Source organism: Phyllostomus discolor, chromosome 11, assembly GCF_004126475.2.
Source record: "Phyllostomus discolor isolate MPI-MPIP mPhyDis1 chromosome 11, mPhyDis1.pri.v3, whole genome shotgun sequence".
NCBI lineage: Eukaryota > Metazoa > Chordata > Mammalia > Chiroptera > Phyllostomidae > Phyllostomus > Phyllostomus discolor.
In genome coordinates, this window is record NC_040913.2 from 80,519,532 (window position 1) to 80,540,939 (window position 21,408).

General features: G+C 37.7%; 1 protein-coding gene across 2 annotated transcripts in view; it reads right to left on the reverse strand.

The window, feature by feature from the left end:
- Positions 1-21,408, reverse strand: part of DLC1 (DLC1 Rho GTPase activating protein) — a 338,602-nt gene that overhangs the window by 244,133 nt on the left and 73,061 nt on the right. For both annotated transcript variants that reach the window (XM_036011671.1, XM_028526373.2), the window contains 2 exons: positions 9,816-9,965; positions 4,603-4,743 (listed from right to left, as the gene is read on the reverse strand). In XM_036011671.1, the coding sequence (XP_035867564.1) occupies positions 4,603-4,743; positions 9,816-9,965 (291 nt within the window). The remainder of the gene's footprint in view (positions 1-4,602; positions 4,744-9,815; positions 9,966-21,408) is intronic.

Sequence of the window (21,408 nt, forward strand, 5' to 3'; positions counted from 1 at the left end):
TAGTCTATATATATGCCTGTATGGTCTATCTCTATGTCTATATCTATCTATAATCTGGTATATATACACACATACACACACATACACATGTATGTACATTTAATCTAATCACACACATATATGCATATAAACACATACAAAAAGCTGTGGGAGATGAATGACTTAGAAAATGATGTTAAAATAATGTAACCTGTGCCATGCCCTGATGAACGGGCCCCTGTTCTTCATTATTCAGGGAAACTATTCTTGGGCACCTGGAGAACCCAAACAGTAGTGACATTTGCTTCTCATACAGTAACACCTCAAACCAATTTATTATATGGGTTCTGGGGCCGGGTCGTGGGCATGTAAATGTCTGTAGAGAGCAGTGTCAGGCCGACCGTGGCAGTGGAGTCTTTTCTTAGTTAAATTTATCAGAAATGACCATAAACTTGCTGTCGGGACATACTCTCGAAGCTTTGTTTTGGCCCCTCTCTGGTAGCCTTTTGGCAGGGTCTATGCTGAAGCCCTCTGTAATGAAGCTGCGGTCTCTGGCCATGCGCCATTCTGCCTGCCCTCAGCTCCCACTCCCCCACGACCTCGTGTTTCCCCTCCATCCTCTCATCATTGTCTGGTGGTAATGACGAAAAGATTAGGGGTTGAGTTCAAGCTACTGTTGCCACCTTGAGCTAGAATAAGATGGATCTGTCTTTTTTTTAAAATCTGGTAACAATTACAATAATGAAGGTTAATACCTTCTGCTGTTTTTGATGTCTTCAACTCTTTTGTAATTCCAGCATGAATGCCAATACATTACAGCATTGCTTTAGAGGGCTTAGGACCCACTCAAAGCTCCTCTGTCTAGCTGGGTTCCATCATGCCCAAATGACTGAGCATCTCATCTGGCATTAGAACTCTCTCTAGCACAAGGAAAATAAAGACATTTCTGGGGGTGGGGAAGGGAATTTAGACTAAATTAAAAACAGATATTGCTCTTAATGATGCTCTCAGTTATTCTGCACAGCTACACTCTCTCTGTTACATTTTTTTCACAAATTAAAATACCTTGTTTTCCTTGTCTAGGATTTGGTCTCTTTTTTTCTTAAGTGTATGATTAATAGTGATTTTGTGAACACCTACACTTACCAGGATCTTTAGGAAAAACAATAACAATAACGAGAACAATAGAACCTCTGGGGTTTTAGTGCTCAGCTTTAAAACCGTGCATGTAACAACTGTGTGTCAGTTAATACAGGACAGTCCGAGCGACCGAATACCGTGGTCAGGCGGATGCCAGTGCGATGCTCTACAGAGACCCAAAGCACTTATATAACTACTCGTGGGCCGTTTGCCAAAGCCTCTAGCGTGAAGGGCACTATGGGACCACCTCAAGGGGACAACGCAAAGAATTTAGGAGAAAAATTGACGAGCTTTTTGACATGAAGAACTAGATCTCTTTTTTCTAATTTTTTTTGGTAGTGGATATTCTACATTCTAACATTTCAATGTTTGAGTGAAATGCATCTCAGAAATCTACTTGAATGTCCAATTTTCAGCATGGTCTATTAACATACGCAAAGGGTAGGCAAAAGTAGGTTTCCCGTCGTGAACACTCAAAACACAGAGTTTGTTGTTCTATTATTATTTATTAGTTTGTATTATTTTCTATTATTATTAACCTACTTTTGCACACCCCTGTGTGGATATACATGTAGTATTTATGAAGAATCTGAAGATTACTCATTGCTCTTATTCTAATAATAAATATAAAAGAAGACATCTTATTGAAAAATAGGCACTTAGAAAGAAACCCAGAGACCTTATACTCAAAAGGAAAGCCAAATATTTCTGGTAGTTAGTCACCATTATAAATAGACTCCACAGCAGCAAATCAAATATAACCTTAAATAATTCTGAAGTGAAAGTAAGCATTCTGTAAAAATGCAACATTATGGAGCAGGAGGTTAGTTTGTTTTAGGTGGATGTTAGAAGTAGATGCTTTTAGAATTTTATGTTTCTACTTAATCATAAAATTGAAATTTTAGTTCATGATGAAAAGGACAGCATCGCAGGTTACCATAGTTTTCCCTCTTCTCCCAAATGAGCCAGAAAGCCATCACACGTCATTTATTCCCTAAGATGAAAATGGAGGGGAAAAGTATCTGTTTAATCTCTCAAGTAGGTAAATTTTTCATCCTAATATTCTAGCCCAGGAACACCTAGAAACAAACTTAACCCATTGCCCCAAAGTATTTTCAAATCGTAGTGAAAGGGAGGTCTCAAAAGAATAACACCACCAATAACTGCAACAAATACGATGCATCCACAAATTAAAACAATCATTTTCCCCTAAAACAAGTCTTTTTTTCAGGTTACTTTCATTATTGGCCATTTGCTTTGAGAAATTTCCTAAAAGTCAGTTGTATTTGACTGTGGAGTGAGTGTTTTTCCCCCACTGGCACTTCCCAGGGCTGGCTAGAGAGTTTCACAAGATTCAAGGTCAGTAGTTGAACTGAGTTGTGTGTCCAGTCATCTAGCGCCACCTGTGGCACCGGCCTAGATGTGGTAAACAGTTTGGGGGTGTCTTCAAGGGGAATACTGTGTGTGTTACATGCTGATTTTCACTGCTCACTTTCGAATGAGTATGGCATCACTATGAAGCTGTGATTGTGTGTCCAGGTGACAATTCACACCTGAACAGTGAATACATATTCACATTCGATTTCATTCAAAACTGACAACTTATCAGTAAATATTTGATTTGTGGCACATGAAAAAATATGTTTCTGTTCAATAATTGATTTTAACTATTTTTTAATTTTGCCTGTGGGGTGAATAGTTTGGCCAACTGATAAAGCAAAACATGAAAAATTTGAATAAGAACCTGTCAAAATGCTCTAATGGATTAAAGTCTTGTAAAGACTAATGACTTTATACTTTTCATTTTAAAACTTTACTGAAGATGGTTACCATAAAAACAATGCATATATTTTAATAGAACTATAGTCATCCCATTTATAAACATGGGGACACTGAAGAAAAGACTAAGGAACCATACACGGAGTTATGGAAATTGTAACAAATTGTAAGGTGACCACACACTAAATTATGTATGCTTCAAGGGAGAAGTAGTTAATGCCAGTTCAGTGGTAATTAGTCTTTTACTTTAGAATAATTCTGACTTCATGCAATAAATATCAGAGGGAAAAGAACGGCTCTTCAACATATGGACCTTTAAAAAGCTAATTCACCTTTTTTTGATTTCCTTCTTATATGTCAGCCCCACACTTGTCCCCAGTGTTCAAAAAGTCAATGCTCCAATATTTCTTAAACCTTCAAGTTAAAATTGTTGAGCGGCTTTTATCTTTTGCCTTAATGAGAAAGAGGTAAAATGAGATCACCGACTTTCGTATTATAATTTTGCATCTCAACCTCCTTTACCCACTATGCAAAAATAAGAGCACCATTTCATTGAAGACAGCCTGTTTGCACACGATTTTTTTTGACCCTATTTTTTCAGTGTATCCCCAAATAGGATTGTGTAGTATGCCGTTGGTTTCTTTTATTTTCAATATACACAGTACTACAGCATGCATTGCATTTCACTGTTTAGTTGTGTACCTCCCTTTGTTAGCCTGCGAGCTGCTTAAAGACAGAGAATATGTTTTATTCTGAGTTTTACAATGCATGGTACATAGTAGATGTTCAATAAATATTTATTCCATCAAAAATGTTTAGATATTCTTGCAAATGAACATATCCACTATGTTTTAAATTCAGAAGGCAGTATTCTCTTTTGGGTCTTATTTCAGACTTGTCTCTTATTTTAAAGGCAGGGGAATAAGGAATCCAAACCTTTTCTCTGTGTTTAGCTAACATGGGCATTTAAAAAAATAATACGACACTATGATTTTCACTAAACTAGGAAAGGTTATTTTGGAGCTGCTGGGACCTTAGATATTTGAAGTAGTAATTACTTCCTCCATAAATGTTACCTTTTAGAGTCAAATACTGCTTTTCTGTTGCAGCTCAAGTTTTTACTTAAAGGAAAATGTCTTTTATTCACAGTTCGCCATGTTATAATGTTATATGTGGTAATTCTCCTTTTCATTTGTTTTGGTAGCATTTTAAAGTCAATGAAGCATCATAAGGACAATGATAGTAGCTTACATTTATTCAGTATTTGTTCTGCGCTAAGCGTTTCACTAAGCACTTTCCATGAGCGATGCCATTTAATGCTCACATAAGGTTTATGATGTGTGTGATTTTATATCTCTCTATCTAAGCTTGCAGAGGCAATTTTCCAACTGATAAGCAGTATGATCAAGGAAATAATGCAGGGAGAGCCGTCTTCAGATTTTACATTTTAAAGTTCTGAGTATCCAGCAACAAAATGTAATACCGTATTTTGCATAATTCTGGAACCGTGAAATACCAGTGAAGCACTTGTGTTATCATTTATAAAACAAACAGCACATGTTGGGTTGCACTTAAATATTATCGAGTCACTGCAACTAAAAGTCTGAGAGTATTTCTTCTATATTGAATGGATGAAATATCAATTCTTACCTTATGATCATCAACACTTCATGTTGAAACTGGCTGCTATCATTTATGACTTACCGTAGACTTGGGTTTCGTTCCAGAATTGGCCCCTGGGGTGGACGATGGGAGGTCAGCGGACTCGGTGTTAGAAGACAAATTTACTGATGTCTGATTTACTGAAGTGGTATCTGCTCCGCTCTCAGATCCCGACTCCAGATCCTGTTAAAAAATGCATTGATATGAAGGGCATGCACATGCTCTCCCCATGCTTTCTCCCTGCCACCAGCACCTTCCTGCCCCTTTCTTCTCCCAACACACATGGGCACACTAAAGAGTTGTTAATGCCCTGGCTGGTGTAGCTCAGTGGATTGAGTGCGGGCTTCGAACCAAAGTGTTGCAGATTCAATTCCCAGTCAGCGTACATGCCTGGGTTGCAGGCCATGACCCCCAGCAACCGCACATTGATGTTTCTCTCTCTCTCTCTTTCTCCCTTCCTTCCCTCTCTAAAAATAAATAAATAAAATCTTAAAAAAAAGAGCAGCCCTCAAAGCTAAAAAATTAAATAAATAATACTTAAAAAAAAGAGTTGTTGACAACTGATGTGTCTTCTCCTAATGGAATCTACTAATCATAAAAGCAGGTAGTTTATGTGTCTTTCTCACTGATACATTTCCCAGACCTTAGAACAATGCCTGCATCCAGAACATACTCATGAAACATTGTTTTAGGAAAGAATCACTAGACTAACAAATAGTAATATCTAACCAAGGGAGTGAAAGATCTGTACACTGACATTGAAGAAAGAGACTGAAAGCATACATAAATGGAAAGATGTCCCGTATTTTTGATTTAAAGAATAAAAATTGTGAACATGTTCATACTACCCAAAGTGATCTATAGATTCAGTGCAATCTCTGTCAAAAATCCAAAAACATGTATCATAGAAATAAACAATCCTAAATTTTGTTTTGGAACCAGAGAAGACCTTAAGTGGCCAAAGCAAGCTTGAGAAAGAAGGCTAAAGCTGGTGGCATCACACTTCCTGATTTCAAGCTATATTACAAAATTATGGTAGTCACCAGAGTATGGCACTGGCATAAAAGCAGACACACAGACCAGTGGACTAAAAGAATAGAGAGTCCAGAAATAAACACATGCATACATGGTCAAAAAATATTTAACAAGGGGGTCAAGACTAATGTTCCTAATGTTTCTAATGTATTATTTTGCTTATTCAAATTAAGAGTGTGACACACATAAATGCAAGAAAATATTATATGTATATACACACATACAATAAAATACTACTTAGCCATAGAAAAGAAGATAATTCTGCCTCTTCTGGGAACATGATGGAACTTGAAAGCATTAGGACAAGTGAAATAAATCAGCAGAAACACAAATACTGTGCAATCGCAAATGTGGAATCTACATACACAAAACAAAACAAAAGCCAAACTCATGCGACTGAGTGGAATGGTGGTGGCCCGGGGCTGGCAGGGGGATGGGGAGATGTTGGTCAGAGTGGGTAAAAGTTTCCGGTTATAAGACGTGTAAGTTCTGGGATCTAACATTCAGTACAGTGACTGTAGTTAACAGGAGTGTATTATATACTTGAAAGTTGCTAAGAGAATCATTTTAAATGTTCTCAACACACACAATTGTAAGTGCATGAGGTGATGGCTGTGTGAACCAATTTCAGTTTGGTCATCCTTTTGCCATATTTAAGTGTGTCAAATCACCACGTTGCACACCTCAAGTGTTGACAATGTTATATGTCGATTATATCTCAAAACTGCAAAAAAGAAAAGAAAAAGGTGGGTTTATTTTTAATAAAAATTAAAAAGGAGTACAAATGACATAATGATAATGAATATAAAAATGGAGTATACAATATTTAGGGGTGTGTGTGTTTAAAAACACATAACCCTAACCAAATTTCTCATCCTACGAGTGATTTCAGATAAGTGGCCATATTTTCCCTTTTTGCATGGAAAAGATATCAGTTTACTGAAGAGAAATATGATTGATTAAAATTTCAGATGGAACCAACTTCAAGTGAATGGTCACCAATAGCAGGTCATATATAAACATCAAAAGCATAATTATAGGTAGCAGATAACTTATAAGTTATTTACGCTTGACCTTTATGTACATCAGACATCTCTTGCATTAATTTTTCCTTCTTGTTTATAATTTGACTATAAATAACAGGGCAACCTTGAATCTTTCTAATAGTACTATAATTCTAAGGTAAAATAATAAAACTTTAATAAATCAATCCCTTACGTGTTTTTACTTTTTAAAGACAACACTTTACAGCTATTCTCTGCTTCTATTTTCACCAAGTCTGCGTAGAAGCTCATGTCTCATTATCATTTGAAAGCTGATGACACCAAGGCTTGAGGCAATTCCATTGACCGTTCACATTCTGTTGGAAGAGCTGGCCTTAACAATGAGGTCTATGTGGCCCCAACTGGTTAGGCTCTATCAAGGCAGCCTCCTTAAAGTCTTTACCTCTACTCTTCTTTCAGTATATCTATTTTGCACCTGAAAGACTCCAGCCTATACTATCCTGTAAATATCTTATTATAAGTAGAATTTGCTCCAGCATTTTCTCGGAAATAGTCTCACAGTGAGGTCTCCGTATCATTGCGCGTCTTGTCCTCCCTCCTAAGCTGTAGATTCGCAGGGCAGTGTGAGGGTGCGGCAGAGGGAGTCTCCCTGCATCTGGGCAGTGCTTCTGGGTGGATAATCAAGGCCCTGATCATTCTGTCATAATCCCTTTATTCCATGGCACAATGATCAAAAGCAATGGAAAGCGCCTGTGGAAAATATTTTGATGATGGGAGGATTTTAAAATTAGCTTTTAAATACCAAGGCACAGCAGTAAAGAACAAGGGATGACCCAACATAAGCATAAAGACCAAAAAAAGAAGTCTGGAGGGCTGCAGGAGAGGTTTTGTTCCGTCTGGTCCAGTGTCGCGTGCAGGTGAGCACGTGGGGGAAGGGAGGGGAATGGAGGCACACCAAGCCGCAGTCTCTGCCCAACCTGGGCGACACGTCTTACGTACATTCTTTTGTCTGCTCCTCCCAATGAGCCAGGAAACAACCTCTCCTTCTTCACACAATCGTGGAGGTGAGAAATTAATCATTTTCTTCTGTCCTCAGACAGTCAGCTGTAGAGTTGCTGTTTGGACCCAGGCCTGGAGACTTCAATGTTCTTCATGTTTCTAGTGTGTTATTTTGCCTGTTCTAAGGAGCTGCTGAACTGACGACCCGGAAGTAGATGTTTGTTTACAGAATGAACCAGTATTCGGCAAGGGTGGTGATATTCCGGGAGATAGTGCATATAATATAAAATCCAGTTTATATTCTCATCCTCCATCTCCAGTGGAGATGGAAGATGGAGATACAGGTGAATTTCAAAACCACCCCCCACATTTGCTTCCCCTCCTTTTTCGTCTTGATCGTTCCACAGAGAAGCGTGTCTAACAGATACTGGCTATCCTGTTCTCTGACTTGAAGAGAAACACCACGCAACTGTGCATAGCAGAATTCTGGGCTGAGGCTTTTCTCCGAAATACTCGGGGATTGAAGAAAAGCTCAATGCAGAGGGAACAGGGGAAAGATTAAAGAGATAGGAGAGAGATGAACAACTCACACTAGGCAATTTTAAAAGAAAAAAAATGTGTTCTATGCCTCCATTTATAGCAAAGAAGCGCTAAGGAGTACTCTTATTGAAAAATATGTTTTTTCTGGCTTTAAAAATGTTAATGAAAATGAGTATGACATTTCTGCACACCTGTCCTATGTAAACAAGATTAAACGTCCCTTCTTGTTGGTCTTTAGATTCCTTTGATTGCATTTCCTCCATTTGGATGCCTGTCCTACAAAAAACATGCGCAAGCCCTGTGGCAGCACCAGGGAAGGGGTAGTTGGTTCTGTCTGGGAGTACAGAGGAGACTTAGGGAAGACTTAACCCTAAAGAACACATTGGAGACTAATCCTGAAGGATAAGAAAAAATTATCTGGAAGGTTACAAGGAAAAACAAAAATTCCTACTGGCTTTCTAGGTTGAAGTACTTAATTTCACATTCACTTTTAATTATTTTTTTTTGTGCAAGCTACGGCATTTCCATTAAGTCAGCTAGAGAACACAGTGTGGTGTGGCGGTTACATGGACTGGCTCTGGATCAGGACTGGTTGGGTGTGCATGCTGTCTCTGGCACATGCCATCACCAACTTTTCTATGCTTTTCACTCACTTGAAAGTGTTGTGAGGAATACATGTGTTGACGTACGTGGAGAACTTAGAATAATACCTAGTATATACTAAAGTTAGTTACTATTTTAGTTTGTTTACTTACCTTGAAATATTCTGTCCCACAGTCACAATGAGTCTTGAATAACTACAGAATCCATAGTAGAACTATGCTAAGTAAAAGACTTGCTGCAGAATAGTTCTATTTTGATAGACGCTCAAATTTATGTGTAGGATTTCTTGTCCCTTTGATTTAGGTAAGTACATAATTTTTTGACTTAATGCATTTATTACTGTATAATGAAAGTAACAGATTAAGTGAAAAAATGCATGGCCTAATTATAAATACATTCTACCATCACATTCGCTGGATCTGTAAAATCCAAGTCATTTACTATGGAGCTAATAATAAATATGTAAAGTGTATAGTCAGTCTGGGATCTGTGTCATGCAAATTATGAGTGTCAGAATCTATGAGGAGTGACCATTCTTATATAAAATGAATGCATAGAATAAAATTTTCACTTCTGTCTTATTCACTGAGTTAATTTTAGAGCATTTTCAAATTAATCCAAGTTCTTTCTTGTAGTATGCTGGATGTGTCCATCCATTCATCCACCCATCCATGTAGCAAATATTTATTAATCATCTTCTACATGCAATGCAAATTTGAAGATACTGGAAATAAAATACTAAGTAAGATAGACATAGCATTGCTAATGGTGTTCATAGCATATTGTTGAATAATTAGGGAAACGACCATAATGAAGAGGATTTGATTAGCAGGAAGCATAATTTTCCAGGGTGACCCTCTTTTGGTCTAATAATAATGATTTTCTTTTGAGTCACACCCTTCTCTTACAGACCCTGCACGGAACATAGAAATATTTGAGTAAGTTTTATGAAACACTTTTAGGGTCACATAGGGGTAGATGCTACCATCAAAGATGTTTCATGTGCAAGAGGGATTGCACGAAGTAAAGAGATAGCATGCCCGTGGGAGAAGAAGTGGAAATTGGAAGACTCACAGGAACATGCCGCCGCAGGTTGGTTGGTGTGCTGGACGGCGAGGAGCTGGTGCTGAGAGCATTCTCAATGTCCTGATCCAGTTGGTCCAGTTTCATGATTAGCAGCACCATGGAGTCTAGCCGCGCCCTATCTCGATCTTCTTTTATTTCCTGAGGAACAGAACATGTTGTTACTGAATCTGAAAGGCCATTTCTTAGAAAGAATAAGAAGTGCCCTGTTCTTCAATGTGACAAAAAGGACACTGAATAATAGGCAGTCTTCTACTTAAGGGGAAAGGAAAGTTTTGTTCTGTATCATCAATGGGCTCTTCATTGCGAAGATAGTAACCGGCTGCCAAGAAAGCATTTTGCATGAATATTAAATACATGTCTTCTGGTCCAAAGCACAATGAAAAGGAAGTATAACATCAATGAGCACTGATACATATTCACCACTTTCAAATTACTTATTCTTGGGGAAAGTTATATATTACCCTTGTCACAGTGCACATTAATTGTAACATACAAATCATTAAATTATTTGTGGTTAGACATTTAAAACTACATATAAGAGAATATCTTGGCTGATTTCTCAAAAGAAAACTTGCAGGCAAGAAGGGGTTGGAAAGAAGTGTTCAAAGTCATGAAAGGCAAGGACCTACATCCAGATTACTCTATTCAGCAAAGCTATCATTTAGAATGGAAGGGCAAATAAAGTGCTTCCCAGATAAGGTCAAATTGAAGAAGTTCATCATCACAATGAAGAAGTTCATTATTATATGAAATGTTAAAGGGCTTTATCTAAGACAAAGAAGATGATAAAAAATATGAGCTGTAAAATGACAACAAGCTCACACCTATCAACAACTGAACCTAAAACAAAAACAAACTAAGCAAACAACTAGAACAGGAACAGAGTCACAGAAATGGAGATCACATGGAGGGTTATCAGTAGGGAGGAGGAGGAGGGAGAATGGGGGAAAAGGTGCAGGGTATAAGAAGCATAAATGGTAGGTTCAAAATAGACAGGGGGAGGTTAAGAATAGTATAGGAAATGGAGAAGCCAGAGAACTTATATGAATAACCCATGGACATGAACTAAGGGGGTGGGGAATGCAGGAGGGATGGGGTGTACAGGGTGGAGGGGAATAAAGGGGAGAAAAAATGGAATAACTGTAATAGCATAGTCAATGAAATATACTTTAAAAAAGAAATATAAAAAATATTTTGGGAAGAATACGTCTGAGCATAGTAAAAAAATGAGAAGCTATATTTTGTCAATATTTCTTTGCAACCTCTTTTTCTTTCACAAACTTCTTTCAAAAGCCTCACAATCATTCATATATCTATCTATATCTATCTATAGATATAGATATAGATAGATATAGATATATATATCTCCTGCATGAAACATAGAAGTATTTGAGTAAGTTTTAGGATATACTTTTAGGGTCACATATGGGTAGATACTACCATCAAAGATGGTATATATTTGTAAATTATGTTGGTTACTTATTCTGAATTATGTACAATATAGGCATATGTCTATACTGTTGCTTATAGAAATAGCTAAAGCTTCTCATTGACCATATAGAGTTATTTGGGCATCACTTTTACTACTCTTGTGTGATCAAAGCAAGTCAATTAATATTAGAAAGCTTCCAGATTCCTTGTGTGCTGTGTAAGGTGTCAGGGTTGGGTAGAGTATTGGGTGAGAAAAAGTAACATCAGGGGAAGCACAGTAGGAGCCTACTGAGGGATGTAGTGGACTCAGGGAGAGCCCTTTTGAGAGAAATCATCACGTGTGTCTCATGTTACCATCTTCTCATCTATCTGAAATATTTTCATAGGTGACATCAGCTTCGAAAGGACCACCAGAGGCAACGTTGAAGGGACACTATATGACAAAAGAAGCCTAGAGAGTGTGAACATAAGGGAGCAGGTTGGGGTCTTTGCTTGGGGGATGGTATCAGTAGTGACATGAATGAGGTGGCTGTCTGAATGAGATCTCTTATTTTGTTTTTGCCATTTTTCTTTCAATCTTCCTACATTTCCAAGCTACCATTGGGAGAAACCAACAAAGAACAGAAGCCAGAGTAATTACATGGATTAATCTAATTCTGTAGCAGTTTCTGTACCTCAAGCAACTAGAACAGATTGTTAATATCACAAACATTATCTTTCAGATGTCAATCGATTGCTTTATTATATTAAGTTGGTCAAAGAATCATTAATCTAATATTAGTAAATTATTTGGGTAAGCTAAACTTTTGCTTGGTTTAACAGACATGTCAAATTAAAAAGCTAGTAATCTTTCAACAAGTCCATTAATTTTGAGAATAAGTTAAGAATTTTAGGGGTTGTGTTAACCTTTAGAATACTATACTGTGATTAGTATTTCAATTTACTTCCATTTTCCCTGCTTCTAAACAATGTAATGAGGCTCAGACAGAGAACTACAGAACTCTTATAATGATAAAGCTTTACTGTACTTAAGAGGGTTCAAGGTATATGCAAATAAACAAACTTGAACTTTACATCATATCTCTCAATGTTACAAAACTTATTATATTAAAAAGAGCATTATTTGTAGTAAAATTCTGCTTATACCTTAAAATAGAGTCTCAGAAATATCAGAGATTATACAGTTTCATTCTCTTCTCAATAATCTAGAAAATGGAAAAAATCTGACTGAATAGAAGACTCAAAGTCCCATTAATTATTCTTCCAATGTATTTGTTTGTAATTTCCTTCTCTTTTGTATCTAAGTTATGTTTGGCAAGATAAACATTCTTTGCATTTCTACATATACATATGTTTTGGTATAGTTGTCTTTTCTTTCTCAGTTATAACATCCTCATGCACAAATGTTACATTTTTCTAGCTGGCAGACATAGAGTCAAGTTATACTTTGCACATGCAATACATTTTCAGAAATAATAATAATAAAATCAATAGGAGTCAGTGCAATAATACCCCAAAGCCTTAGAGAATATATTTCAATGTTTCCCCCTAAATTAATATTAAATAAAGCAGCATATCCTGAAGCAGTAGCTTCAGAAACAATTTGTCTTTGAATTAACTGGATGCTGAGATCGTGCCTTAAAAATGCTTTCAAACCCATGGGCTGAACGTCAAATTAGTTCAAATGGTCTGCCAAAAGGAGCAGAACCAAACAGCCTTGGTCTACAACATTTCCGAAGAGAAATAAGCCAATTGCTCCTCCCTTTCCTTCATGATGCTTCTCCTTAGTCTCTAATTATTACGTTCAGCCTGAAGTGTCAAGTACACAAACCAGTATCATATGTTACATCCACATTCATAAAACTTCACAAAAGAGAGTTGACTACAAATTAGAGATAAATATTATTGTTATTTTTAAAGTCCAAGTACTAAGTTTGCAAAGCTCTAACTTTTCATATGTCCATGGCTACTCCAATGAACACTAAAGCTTGAAAACTCCAATAAATACTCATGCTTGAAAACAGAGATGTGTATTTGCAGATTTTGGCTACATTTACTTCTACAATGAAGCTTTCATTTCATGCTGTCATTACAGTCCAAGAAGAGGAACTAACTTCTTAGAAGTGAAGTTGCCTATTAATGAACTTCTCAGTATTTCAGTAACTTGACCCTCTTCAGTGAAGGCCAAGATACTAAATTCTCTTCCCTCTTATCTTCCTTCCTTCTCTCTTGCAGTCACATCTGTTCTGGGCCAACCACTATTAAAGGGTACAACAGTTACCAGTGAATAACAAACATAAAATTGTCTCTTTCCTGAATATTATAGTCAACTATGAGAAGACAGACACTGAAAGTTAACATACTCATAAATAGGACAAATGTATGAAGAAAATAAAAAGGGTAATGAGATACACAGTAACTGTGGGGGAGTGTCCCACTTTGTACAGGGTGGGCTGAGCAAGCTTTCTGAGGAAGTGAGAGGAGAATGATGGAGAGGAGAGAAAGAAATGGAGATGAGGAAGGAAATGGGGAGAGGAGAGGTGAGGGGAGGGGAGGGGAGGAGAGGAGAGGAGAGGACTCACTAAATAGTGGTCCCTGCAAAGTAAAGCGTGATACAAGAATGTTGAGATGGGAATGAGTCTGGTGAATAAGAGGATCAGAAAAGAGGTTAGTAAAGCCGAAAGAGGTTGAACATGAATAGCAGTCAAATTAGATTCTGTCATGAAGGTTACTGTAGAGAGATCACTTTTATCTTTGTGCAACGACACTGGCAGGATGTAAGCAAATGAGCGATTTACTATGTCTTTTAAACTTCTAGAGTTCTCAACACATACTGATAATCAAACATTGTGGAACCTCATATTTTATATTTAGCCATGCCACTTAGCATGACTAATACATGCTAAGTAGTTCAATTTACCTCCAGATTATACTTCCAGTTCTAACCATAGGCCATTTTATGCTGAAGTCTGAATCGGGCCCACATTATAGGGTAATAAAGAAATGACAGATGGCTTTATAACAAGGCCCCACATATTTTTAGATCAAAGTGAAAAGAAGAAATTGTTTCGGGAACCTGTTTAATAGAAGTTTGGGTGGTGATATACTGGTAAATGTTTAATCACTGGATCTCCAAATAAAAATCAAGTCCTGGTTTGTGGTGTGTGCTGATTCCTGTGGTGTAAATACTCTCATGGCTGATTTTTAGCTACAAATAAGATTTTATTAAATCTGGAGTTGGAAGACAAGCACACAACAAATTAAATTAATGCATTTTATTTATTTAATACATTTATCTGCCTTAACTTTTCTTCTTGTCCAGGTAGAGTTTGGTATAAACTGTAAATTTCAATTTAGTGTTCCTCTAGAGCATTCTCTTTTCTTCTAGTGTTGCCTCCTTTATCTGCCTTTCTGGCTATCCATTATCTATGTTTGTAGAATTTCTTTTTTTTTAAATATTTTATTTATTTACTTTTAGAGAGGGAAGGGAGGGAGATGAGAGAGAGAGAGAGAGAGGGAGGGAGAGAGAGAAACATCAATGTGCGGTTGCTGGGGGCCGTGGCCTGCAACCCAGGCATGTGCCCTGATTGGGAATCGAACCTGAGATGCTTTGGTTCACAGCCCGCACTCAATCCACTGAGCCATGCCAGCCAGGGCTCAGAATTTCTTAAAATTCATTATAATTAACTTATCTTTGTGTTTGTATTTTTATTTATGTAAGTCAAAACAATTTGTTTAAGTTATTTATTATGTCACTGGGATACCTTATTCAACCCTTCACTTAAGACATTAGAAATCTAGTCAGGGACAATGGTTATCGGTTCCAGTGTCTGGACTTTGCAGGTTAGGAAGTGGATTCCAGAGGGTTCAAATGACTCTTTCATTGACACATTGGTTAGGACTACAGCCCAGCTGACCCTACTCCCTGCCCTGGTCTTTGTCCAGTACTCCCTTTTTGCTTTACTTCTGAGGATACAATGTTTAATTTAATAGACATTTAGGCATCATGTACTCTCTTCTCAACTTCTGCAACTTCGCTCCCATTCTTTCCCAAAACCATGTTTCAGAAGAACACCAATGACCACAATTAATTGCAAAAGATCTTTGAAACAGCTAGTCCAGTTCTTTACACTTTTACTTAACAATTATCCAAGACATGTTTGTTGACCATCTACTGCATGCTATATATCATCCTCTTGGAAGCAACCTATTTCATATTTGTACAGTTGGAATTTTTAGAGTTCCTCTTACTCCCCAGGTCCTCCTTCCAGAACTAGGCAGCATAAGTAGTGTCTATGCCATGAAATAGCCTTTCGAATATTTGAAGAACTATGTTATGCCCATTTTTTTGCTTTTCTAGGTGAATCATCTTCAGTTCCTGTAATTATTTCATCTGTGACATGTTTCCAAGTCCTCATTAGTTTCGTTAACTCTCCTCTGGATATGACATAATTCTGTCAATGACCCAAGTAATGGTGGGTGCCCAGAATTAAATGTATTACTCTACATGTTTTCTGATGAAGGCAGAGTGAGCAAGTATTTCCCCATGTTCTATACATGCTCTTTGATGCAGTCTAAGAGTGAAGTGCCCGTGTAGAACATGAACGGACTATTCTTATTGGTCAGCCACAGTCTGGTTTTTCAGTGAAGAAACAGCATGTAGTTGACTGCAAGCTGCCCTGGAGTCCATGGTGTGGGATATGTCTCCTTTCTCCAGTCTGCGCCTGTGTGCTGCTGAGGACAGAACCAGCCTGTTTTCTTGAGACTGTAAGCAGCTGTTGCCAAGGTATAGATGATACAGGTAGCAGATGTGGAGAAGTTTCCAGTTATATCTCTTTCAGACACAAGTCAGTGGATACTTAGGCAAATTAAGAGAGAAAAGTATATTCAATTTTATTTGTTGTCAGAAACCTAGCGTGGCCAAGCCACTTGGTGTTCATGGGGAAATCTGAAAGATGCTCCTTCCTTACTCCCAACTGCGATTTAGTCGCTGGGCAGTGCGGTCACTTGGATCGCAGTGGTACCTGGGGGAGAGTGAAACAGGGTTTTCAGGGGGTCGTTCTCTCCAAGAAGCCTCTGAATTGGAGGACAGCAGCCTATACTACCCTTCCTTCCCTACATCTGGGGAGGACAATCCAACCCTCCTCTTCTCTCAGATGCTCTTTATGGTGCATTCCAGAGCACGGCACACACACGTAGTGAGGAGGTGAAAATTACCGGATATTTTACAGACTGGGCAAACATGAAGACCGGCAAACAGGGCGCCTCCCCTCGTGGCGCACGGGCTCTGTTTTCCTAATCGGGAGCGTTTGGAAGAAAACCAAAAAGACTCAGTGAAATACCCAGATGCTTCCAAAGACTGGATATTTGGCTCAGCCGATACAGCACGGCCTGAATATTCTGCTCGTCAATGAGCTGCGGCATCCCATGGACAGCCGTGATAAATTAGAGGCTGGGCTAGGAATAGAACTAAGACTTCCTGCTTCGTAATCCAAGGTTCTGGCTCCTACCCTGCCTTTGATTCCATACACATCTCACTGGCTATTCTGGGCTGGTAATGGTCCTTGCTCCCCCGTAAAAGAAAGGGACCTTTTAGCAAAAGGCTTGGCTCAGCTTCCTTCTGAACTATTTGATCTGCAGCCAGCTGGACTAGTCTGAAATCTCATATTAGTGTTATACATTTTATTTGACAATAAATTCCTCATTCTAGACTTTCCTTTTTTAAAATAATATCCTGCCCAAAGAACCAGAAATTTATTCAATCTTCCCTTTTTTCTTCAGAAGCAGCAAAGGTTTTCATCTGAACTGACAGTCAGAAGATAGAGATAATATAATTACCCCATGTCAGAGTTTCTAGGCTAGTTAAATAAAGTCAGCCTTGATTTTTATTCTGGTGCGTTTCCAGCTGAAACTTATGTAGAATGAGGGGTAATAAAACAAACCAGCAACTATTTCCTATTTGTCAGATACAGTCTGTTCGACCACAAAATCTTTGTATATTATCTTTAATAACATGTGTCAACATCATTTTAATATTAGATAGTGAAGAGTGATAAATCATATCCCCATTTAAAGTGGCTACAAGGAATCTTTGAACTGACATGTCAATGGTGGCTTTATAGTAAGTGTTTTTGGCCACTCCCTATCTATCTCCCCCGAGTTATAAGCCACGGGAAAAAAATAGACTTCTCCTTTGCTTGATTTTTAAACTCCAGCTAGACTTCAGTTGGAGCATTTCTGAGCTGAGACTTTTGTAACCTGCCTATGCAGTCTCCTGAATAGCGTCAAGGGACATTTATGCAGCTGGTTCTAAGGAGTCCTCAGAAGTGGCAGGTGCGAACCAGGGAGAGACCTGTGTGGGCAGCGAGTCCTCTCTCTCCCAGGAAAGCCTGAGGATGACTTCCTCCCCTGGCTGCAAAGGCCCACTCTTGGGACTGGGAGGCGATTCGGGCCTGAATAATTTGGTGTGCGTGCTGGAACCAGTCTTCACTTTCTGTGCTAAAGGTGGAGCTTGACATTCATGGCTACTTAATACGTTGATAGACACGAAGCCAGCTTTCTGGACCGATCATTTGTTCTGTGCCATAACGCCAGCACGATATCTGCAAATTCCTGCAGTGTTCTTTGTTTGTTTGTTTGTTTGATGCCATTCTCAGCAGTTCTTTGCTTGGATTCAGGCATTAAAGGAGACAAGACTTTTCCTGGCTTGAAATCATAAGAAAAACATCCATTTAACATTAAAAGTCCATAAAATGTTTTCAGAAATGTTATAATGCTCTTTCCTTAGATAACAAATGAAGGCATGAATAAAATTTATTCTTTTGTCCCCCACAAAAATGACAATTTAGAAAAAAGGTCTTCTATTGACTTGGCTTTTGCTGCTAATCTAGTTTCACCCCTTGTCACTCTCCCTGACCCTGCTGTGTTCCTCCAATGTCAGTTACCCTGCAGACCACCACTATGTATTCCTTATCGGACCACCACTATATATTTCTCTAATCGGACTCACCTTTTTAGAGTTAAAGAGGCACTTTTAATATATAAATGGTACATGGATAATCTTACATTTTTTGATGAATGTTTAACCCCAAAATTATAAAAATAAAAAATCCTTTACTATCTGATGTAATCTCCCATAAAGCATAACCGTGTTTTAGAAAGCGCTCTGCTAAGGAACAGAACTTCCTTTGGTTTCTCAAATAATCCATGTTCTCTCTCATCCGCAATTAGGATTTCCAGACTTACCAAATAAAAACACAGAATGCCCAATTAAATTTCAAATTTTAGAAAAAGTAGAAAATACATATTATGGGCACATGTACCAAAGATTGTATGGAACGATATTACAGGGAACATATTTATACTAAACCATTTTTTGGTTGTTTATCTACATTTCAAATGGAATAAGAATCTTGGTTTTGTTTTTTTTTTTTGTAAATTCTACTTTGGACACATGTAATAATACTCCCTTGGTCTCACACACTTCTCTGCCTGAGGGTATCAGAGGCAGCCCTTGGTTCCAGGTTCAATGGCACTCCAATAGAGAGGTCTTTGACAAGGTCTTCCCTGGACTGAGTAAACAGTGATTGCAGCTTAAGTTTGGTTGTACAGCTTCAATAAATGGAAATTTTCTTTTCTCGGCATCTCATTTAGCGTTATAATCCTAGGCAAAACAGACTTGCCATTTTGGTTTTTCTCTAGTAACAAAATAAATTGTGAAAAGTGTACCAGCCTGCTCTTGTGATCTTTTTAGAATTGCAAACTTACCTAAATTGTCAATGTTTTCTACTAAATCTTCTGTGCATGAGTAAGTTTCTGGTTAATTTTTGTCACTTGTATATTTTCTCACTACTGTCATGTAAGGTATGTCTGTGGCTTTTTAAACTTTACAATAATGAATGAAGATTATTTTTATCTAGCTCAATCCTTTCATTTTTTTCTGATAAAGTAATTGCTTTAGCAAGTTTAAGACTTTTCCAATTCTACAAACTCAGTTCATTGCAGAATTGAAAATCTAGGTCTCCTGATTCAATTCCTCTTTGCTTCTTTTTACCCAAGTAGTACTATAAGAAACTTTCAGCTCTACAGGTGACCTGAAGGCAAATATTTTTTAACACAAATTTATACACATTAAAAAATCTAGGCTGAATACAGGCAGACTAAAAATATAGGCTTAGTCACATATGGGTACCATCATCTTATTGCTATAAATTTACAAATTTAGAACATAAAATACTCATATCATTAATAATTTGTTCCTTTCCTCCTCTTTACCTTGCTCCCTCCATCCCTCCTTTTCCCCTTCGTCTTCCTCTTTTTTCTTTCCCCTTCTCTCCTTCCTCCTTCCTTCTCTCCTACCCTTCCACTTTTCCTTCCTCTCTCCCTCCTTCTCTCCTGTCCTTCCTTTTTCCTTCCTACCTCCTTCCCTCCCTCCCTTCTTCCTCCCTCCTTCTCTCTATTTCTTTCTCTGTCTGTTAACGACCAATACTATCAGCGGTTCTCAAATGTTCATGTGCACCAGAATCATCTGAAGAACTTGTTAAAACACAGAGACACCTGACGACTTTGTAGGTCTTTGATGCAGACGGATAATTTGCATTTTTAGCAAGTTCCCAGGTAATACTGCCACTGACACTGCTGGGACCATGCTTTGAGAACCTCGGCGCCACAGGTTAGAGCAGCAGATTTTAACCAGGCAGATGGTATGTGTACTTGTACAGCCTTGAAACTCCCACAGGCTCAGGCTCCACCCACCCAATTCTGATTCAGTAAGTATAGGGTGGGGCCAAACTAGTGTTGTTTTCAGAAAGTTCCACAGAGGTATTCAAAGCAGACAGAGAGTGAAGGAACACTGAAATATATTACAGAGAAAGTCATTTTATGATTTCTGATAAAAATTAGGACAATATGGATTAGACTGTCACCCAGAGTCATTCACAAAAAAGAAATCCATCAATCCCTTACATTAACAGATCAATGAAAAAAGAATATAATAAACTCTGATGTAACTACCCAGCTTTAAAATGATCAATATTCCTCCAATTTTGTTTTTATATTTATTTTTACTTTGAAAATAGTATTTTAGGCAATTTCCAGACATTGTATTTTACCCACAAATGTTTCAATGTGTTAAACCGATCTTAAAATTCTTCTGCAAGAAGAAATGAGTATTAATGAAAAAATCTTAAAAAATGAAATCATCCAGGCATTTCATGGAACATGACACTATAAAAATCCACAAATAAAAGGCTAATACAAGTTAAAAGGCAACTGACAGACTGAGAGGAAATATTTAGAGCTTATATCACAAAGGATTAAGAAATTAAAAAAAGACAACCTACCTGAAATAGTCAAATCATATAAAAAGTCTACTCATATAAGAATAATTACTAATAATTTAAAACCCTAAACACTACTGGTAATCAAAACAATGCAAATTAAATAAAAAATGAGAATTATTATTTTACACTGATCAGATTATCACTAAAGAAAAAAATATTGATCATACTCAAGGTTAACAATATCTTTGGAAATGTAAATTTTCTCCTTTCTTGGGGGATGGTTTGGCAGTACCTATGAAGACCCAGCATTCTGGTTTCACATCTTTACCCTAGAGAAGTCCTGTATCCATGCAAAAATTAGTGTGCCTGATAATATCCATTGAAAATTATTTTCCTAGTGGACAAAGAACTGAAAATAACCTATGTTGCCATTGATAGAACTGTAAGTTATGTTACTATTACTCTGGGTGATTATACATCATTGGAAATACGAGGTAGATTTACATGAACTGACAGAGCCACGAGTAACCTATTCGGCTTTTCAGTGCGAGTTAGAAAAGTGTGCCCCTTTGGAGGGATGCAGCCCTGTGCCAGGGTTCATGCTTGATGGATAAAACACAGGTTGCTCTTCATTTTCTACTCAGGACTTTAGGTTGGTACCTACACAACTGTACGTGGGCTTCCACTACTCACCGGAAAGTGCTCCAAGAGGGCTTGTTACACGGAGAAAGAAAGGTTAAGAACAATATCCTACAGCGTGAAACTCTAGGGACCAAAGAAGCATGCAGATGTGCAGGTACACACAGCAAAATTCTGTATGTGTGTGTACGTGTGTATATATATGTATAAAGATCTGGAAAGATACTTAT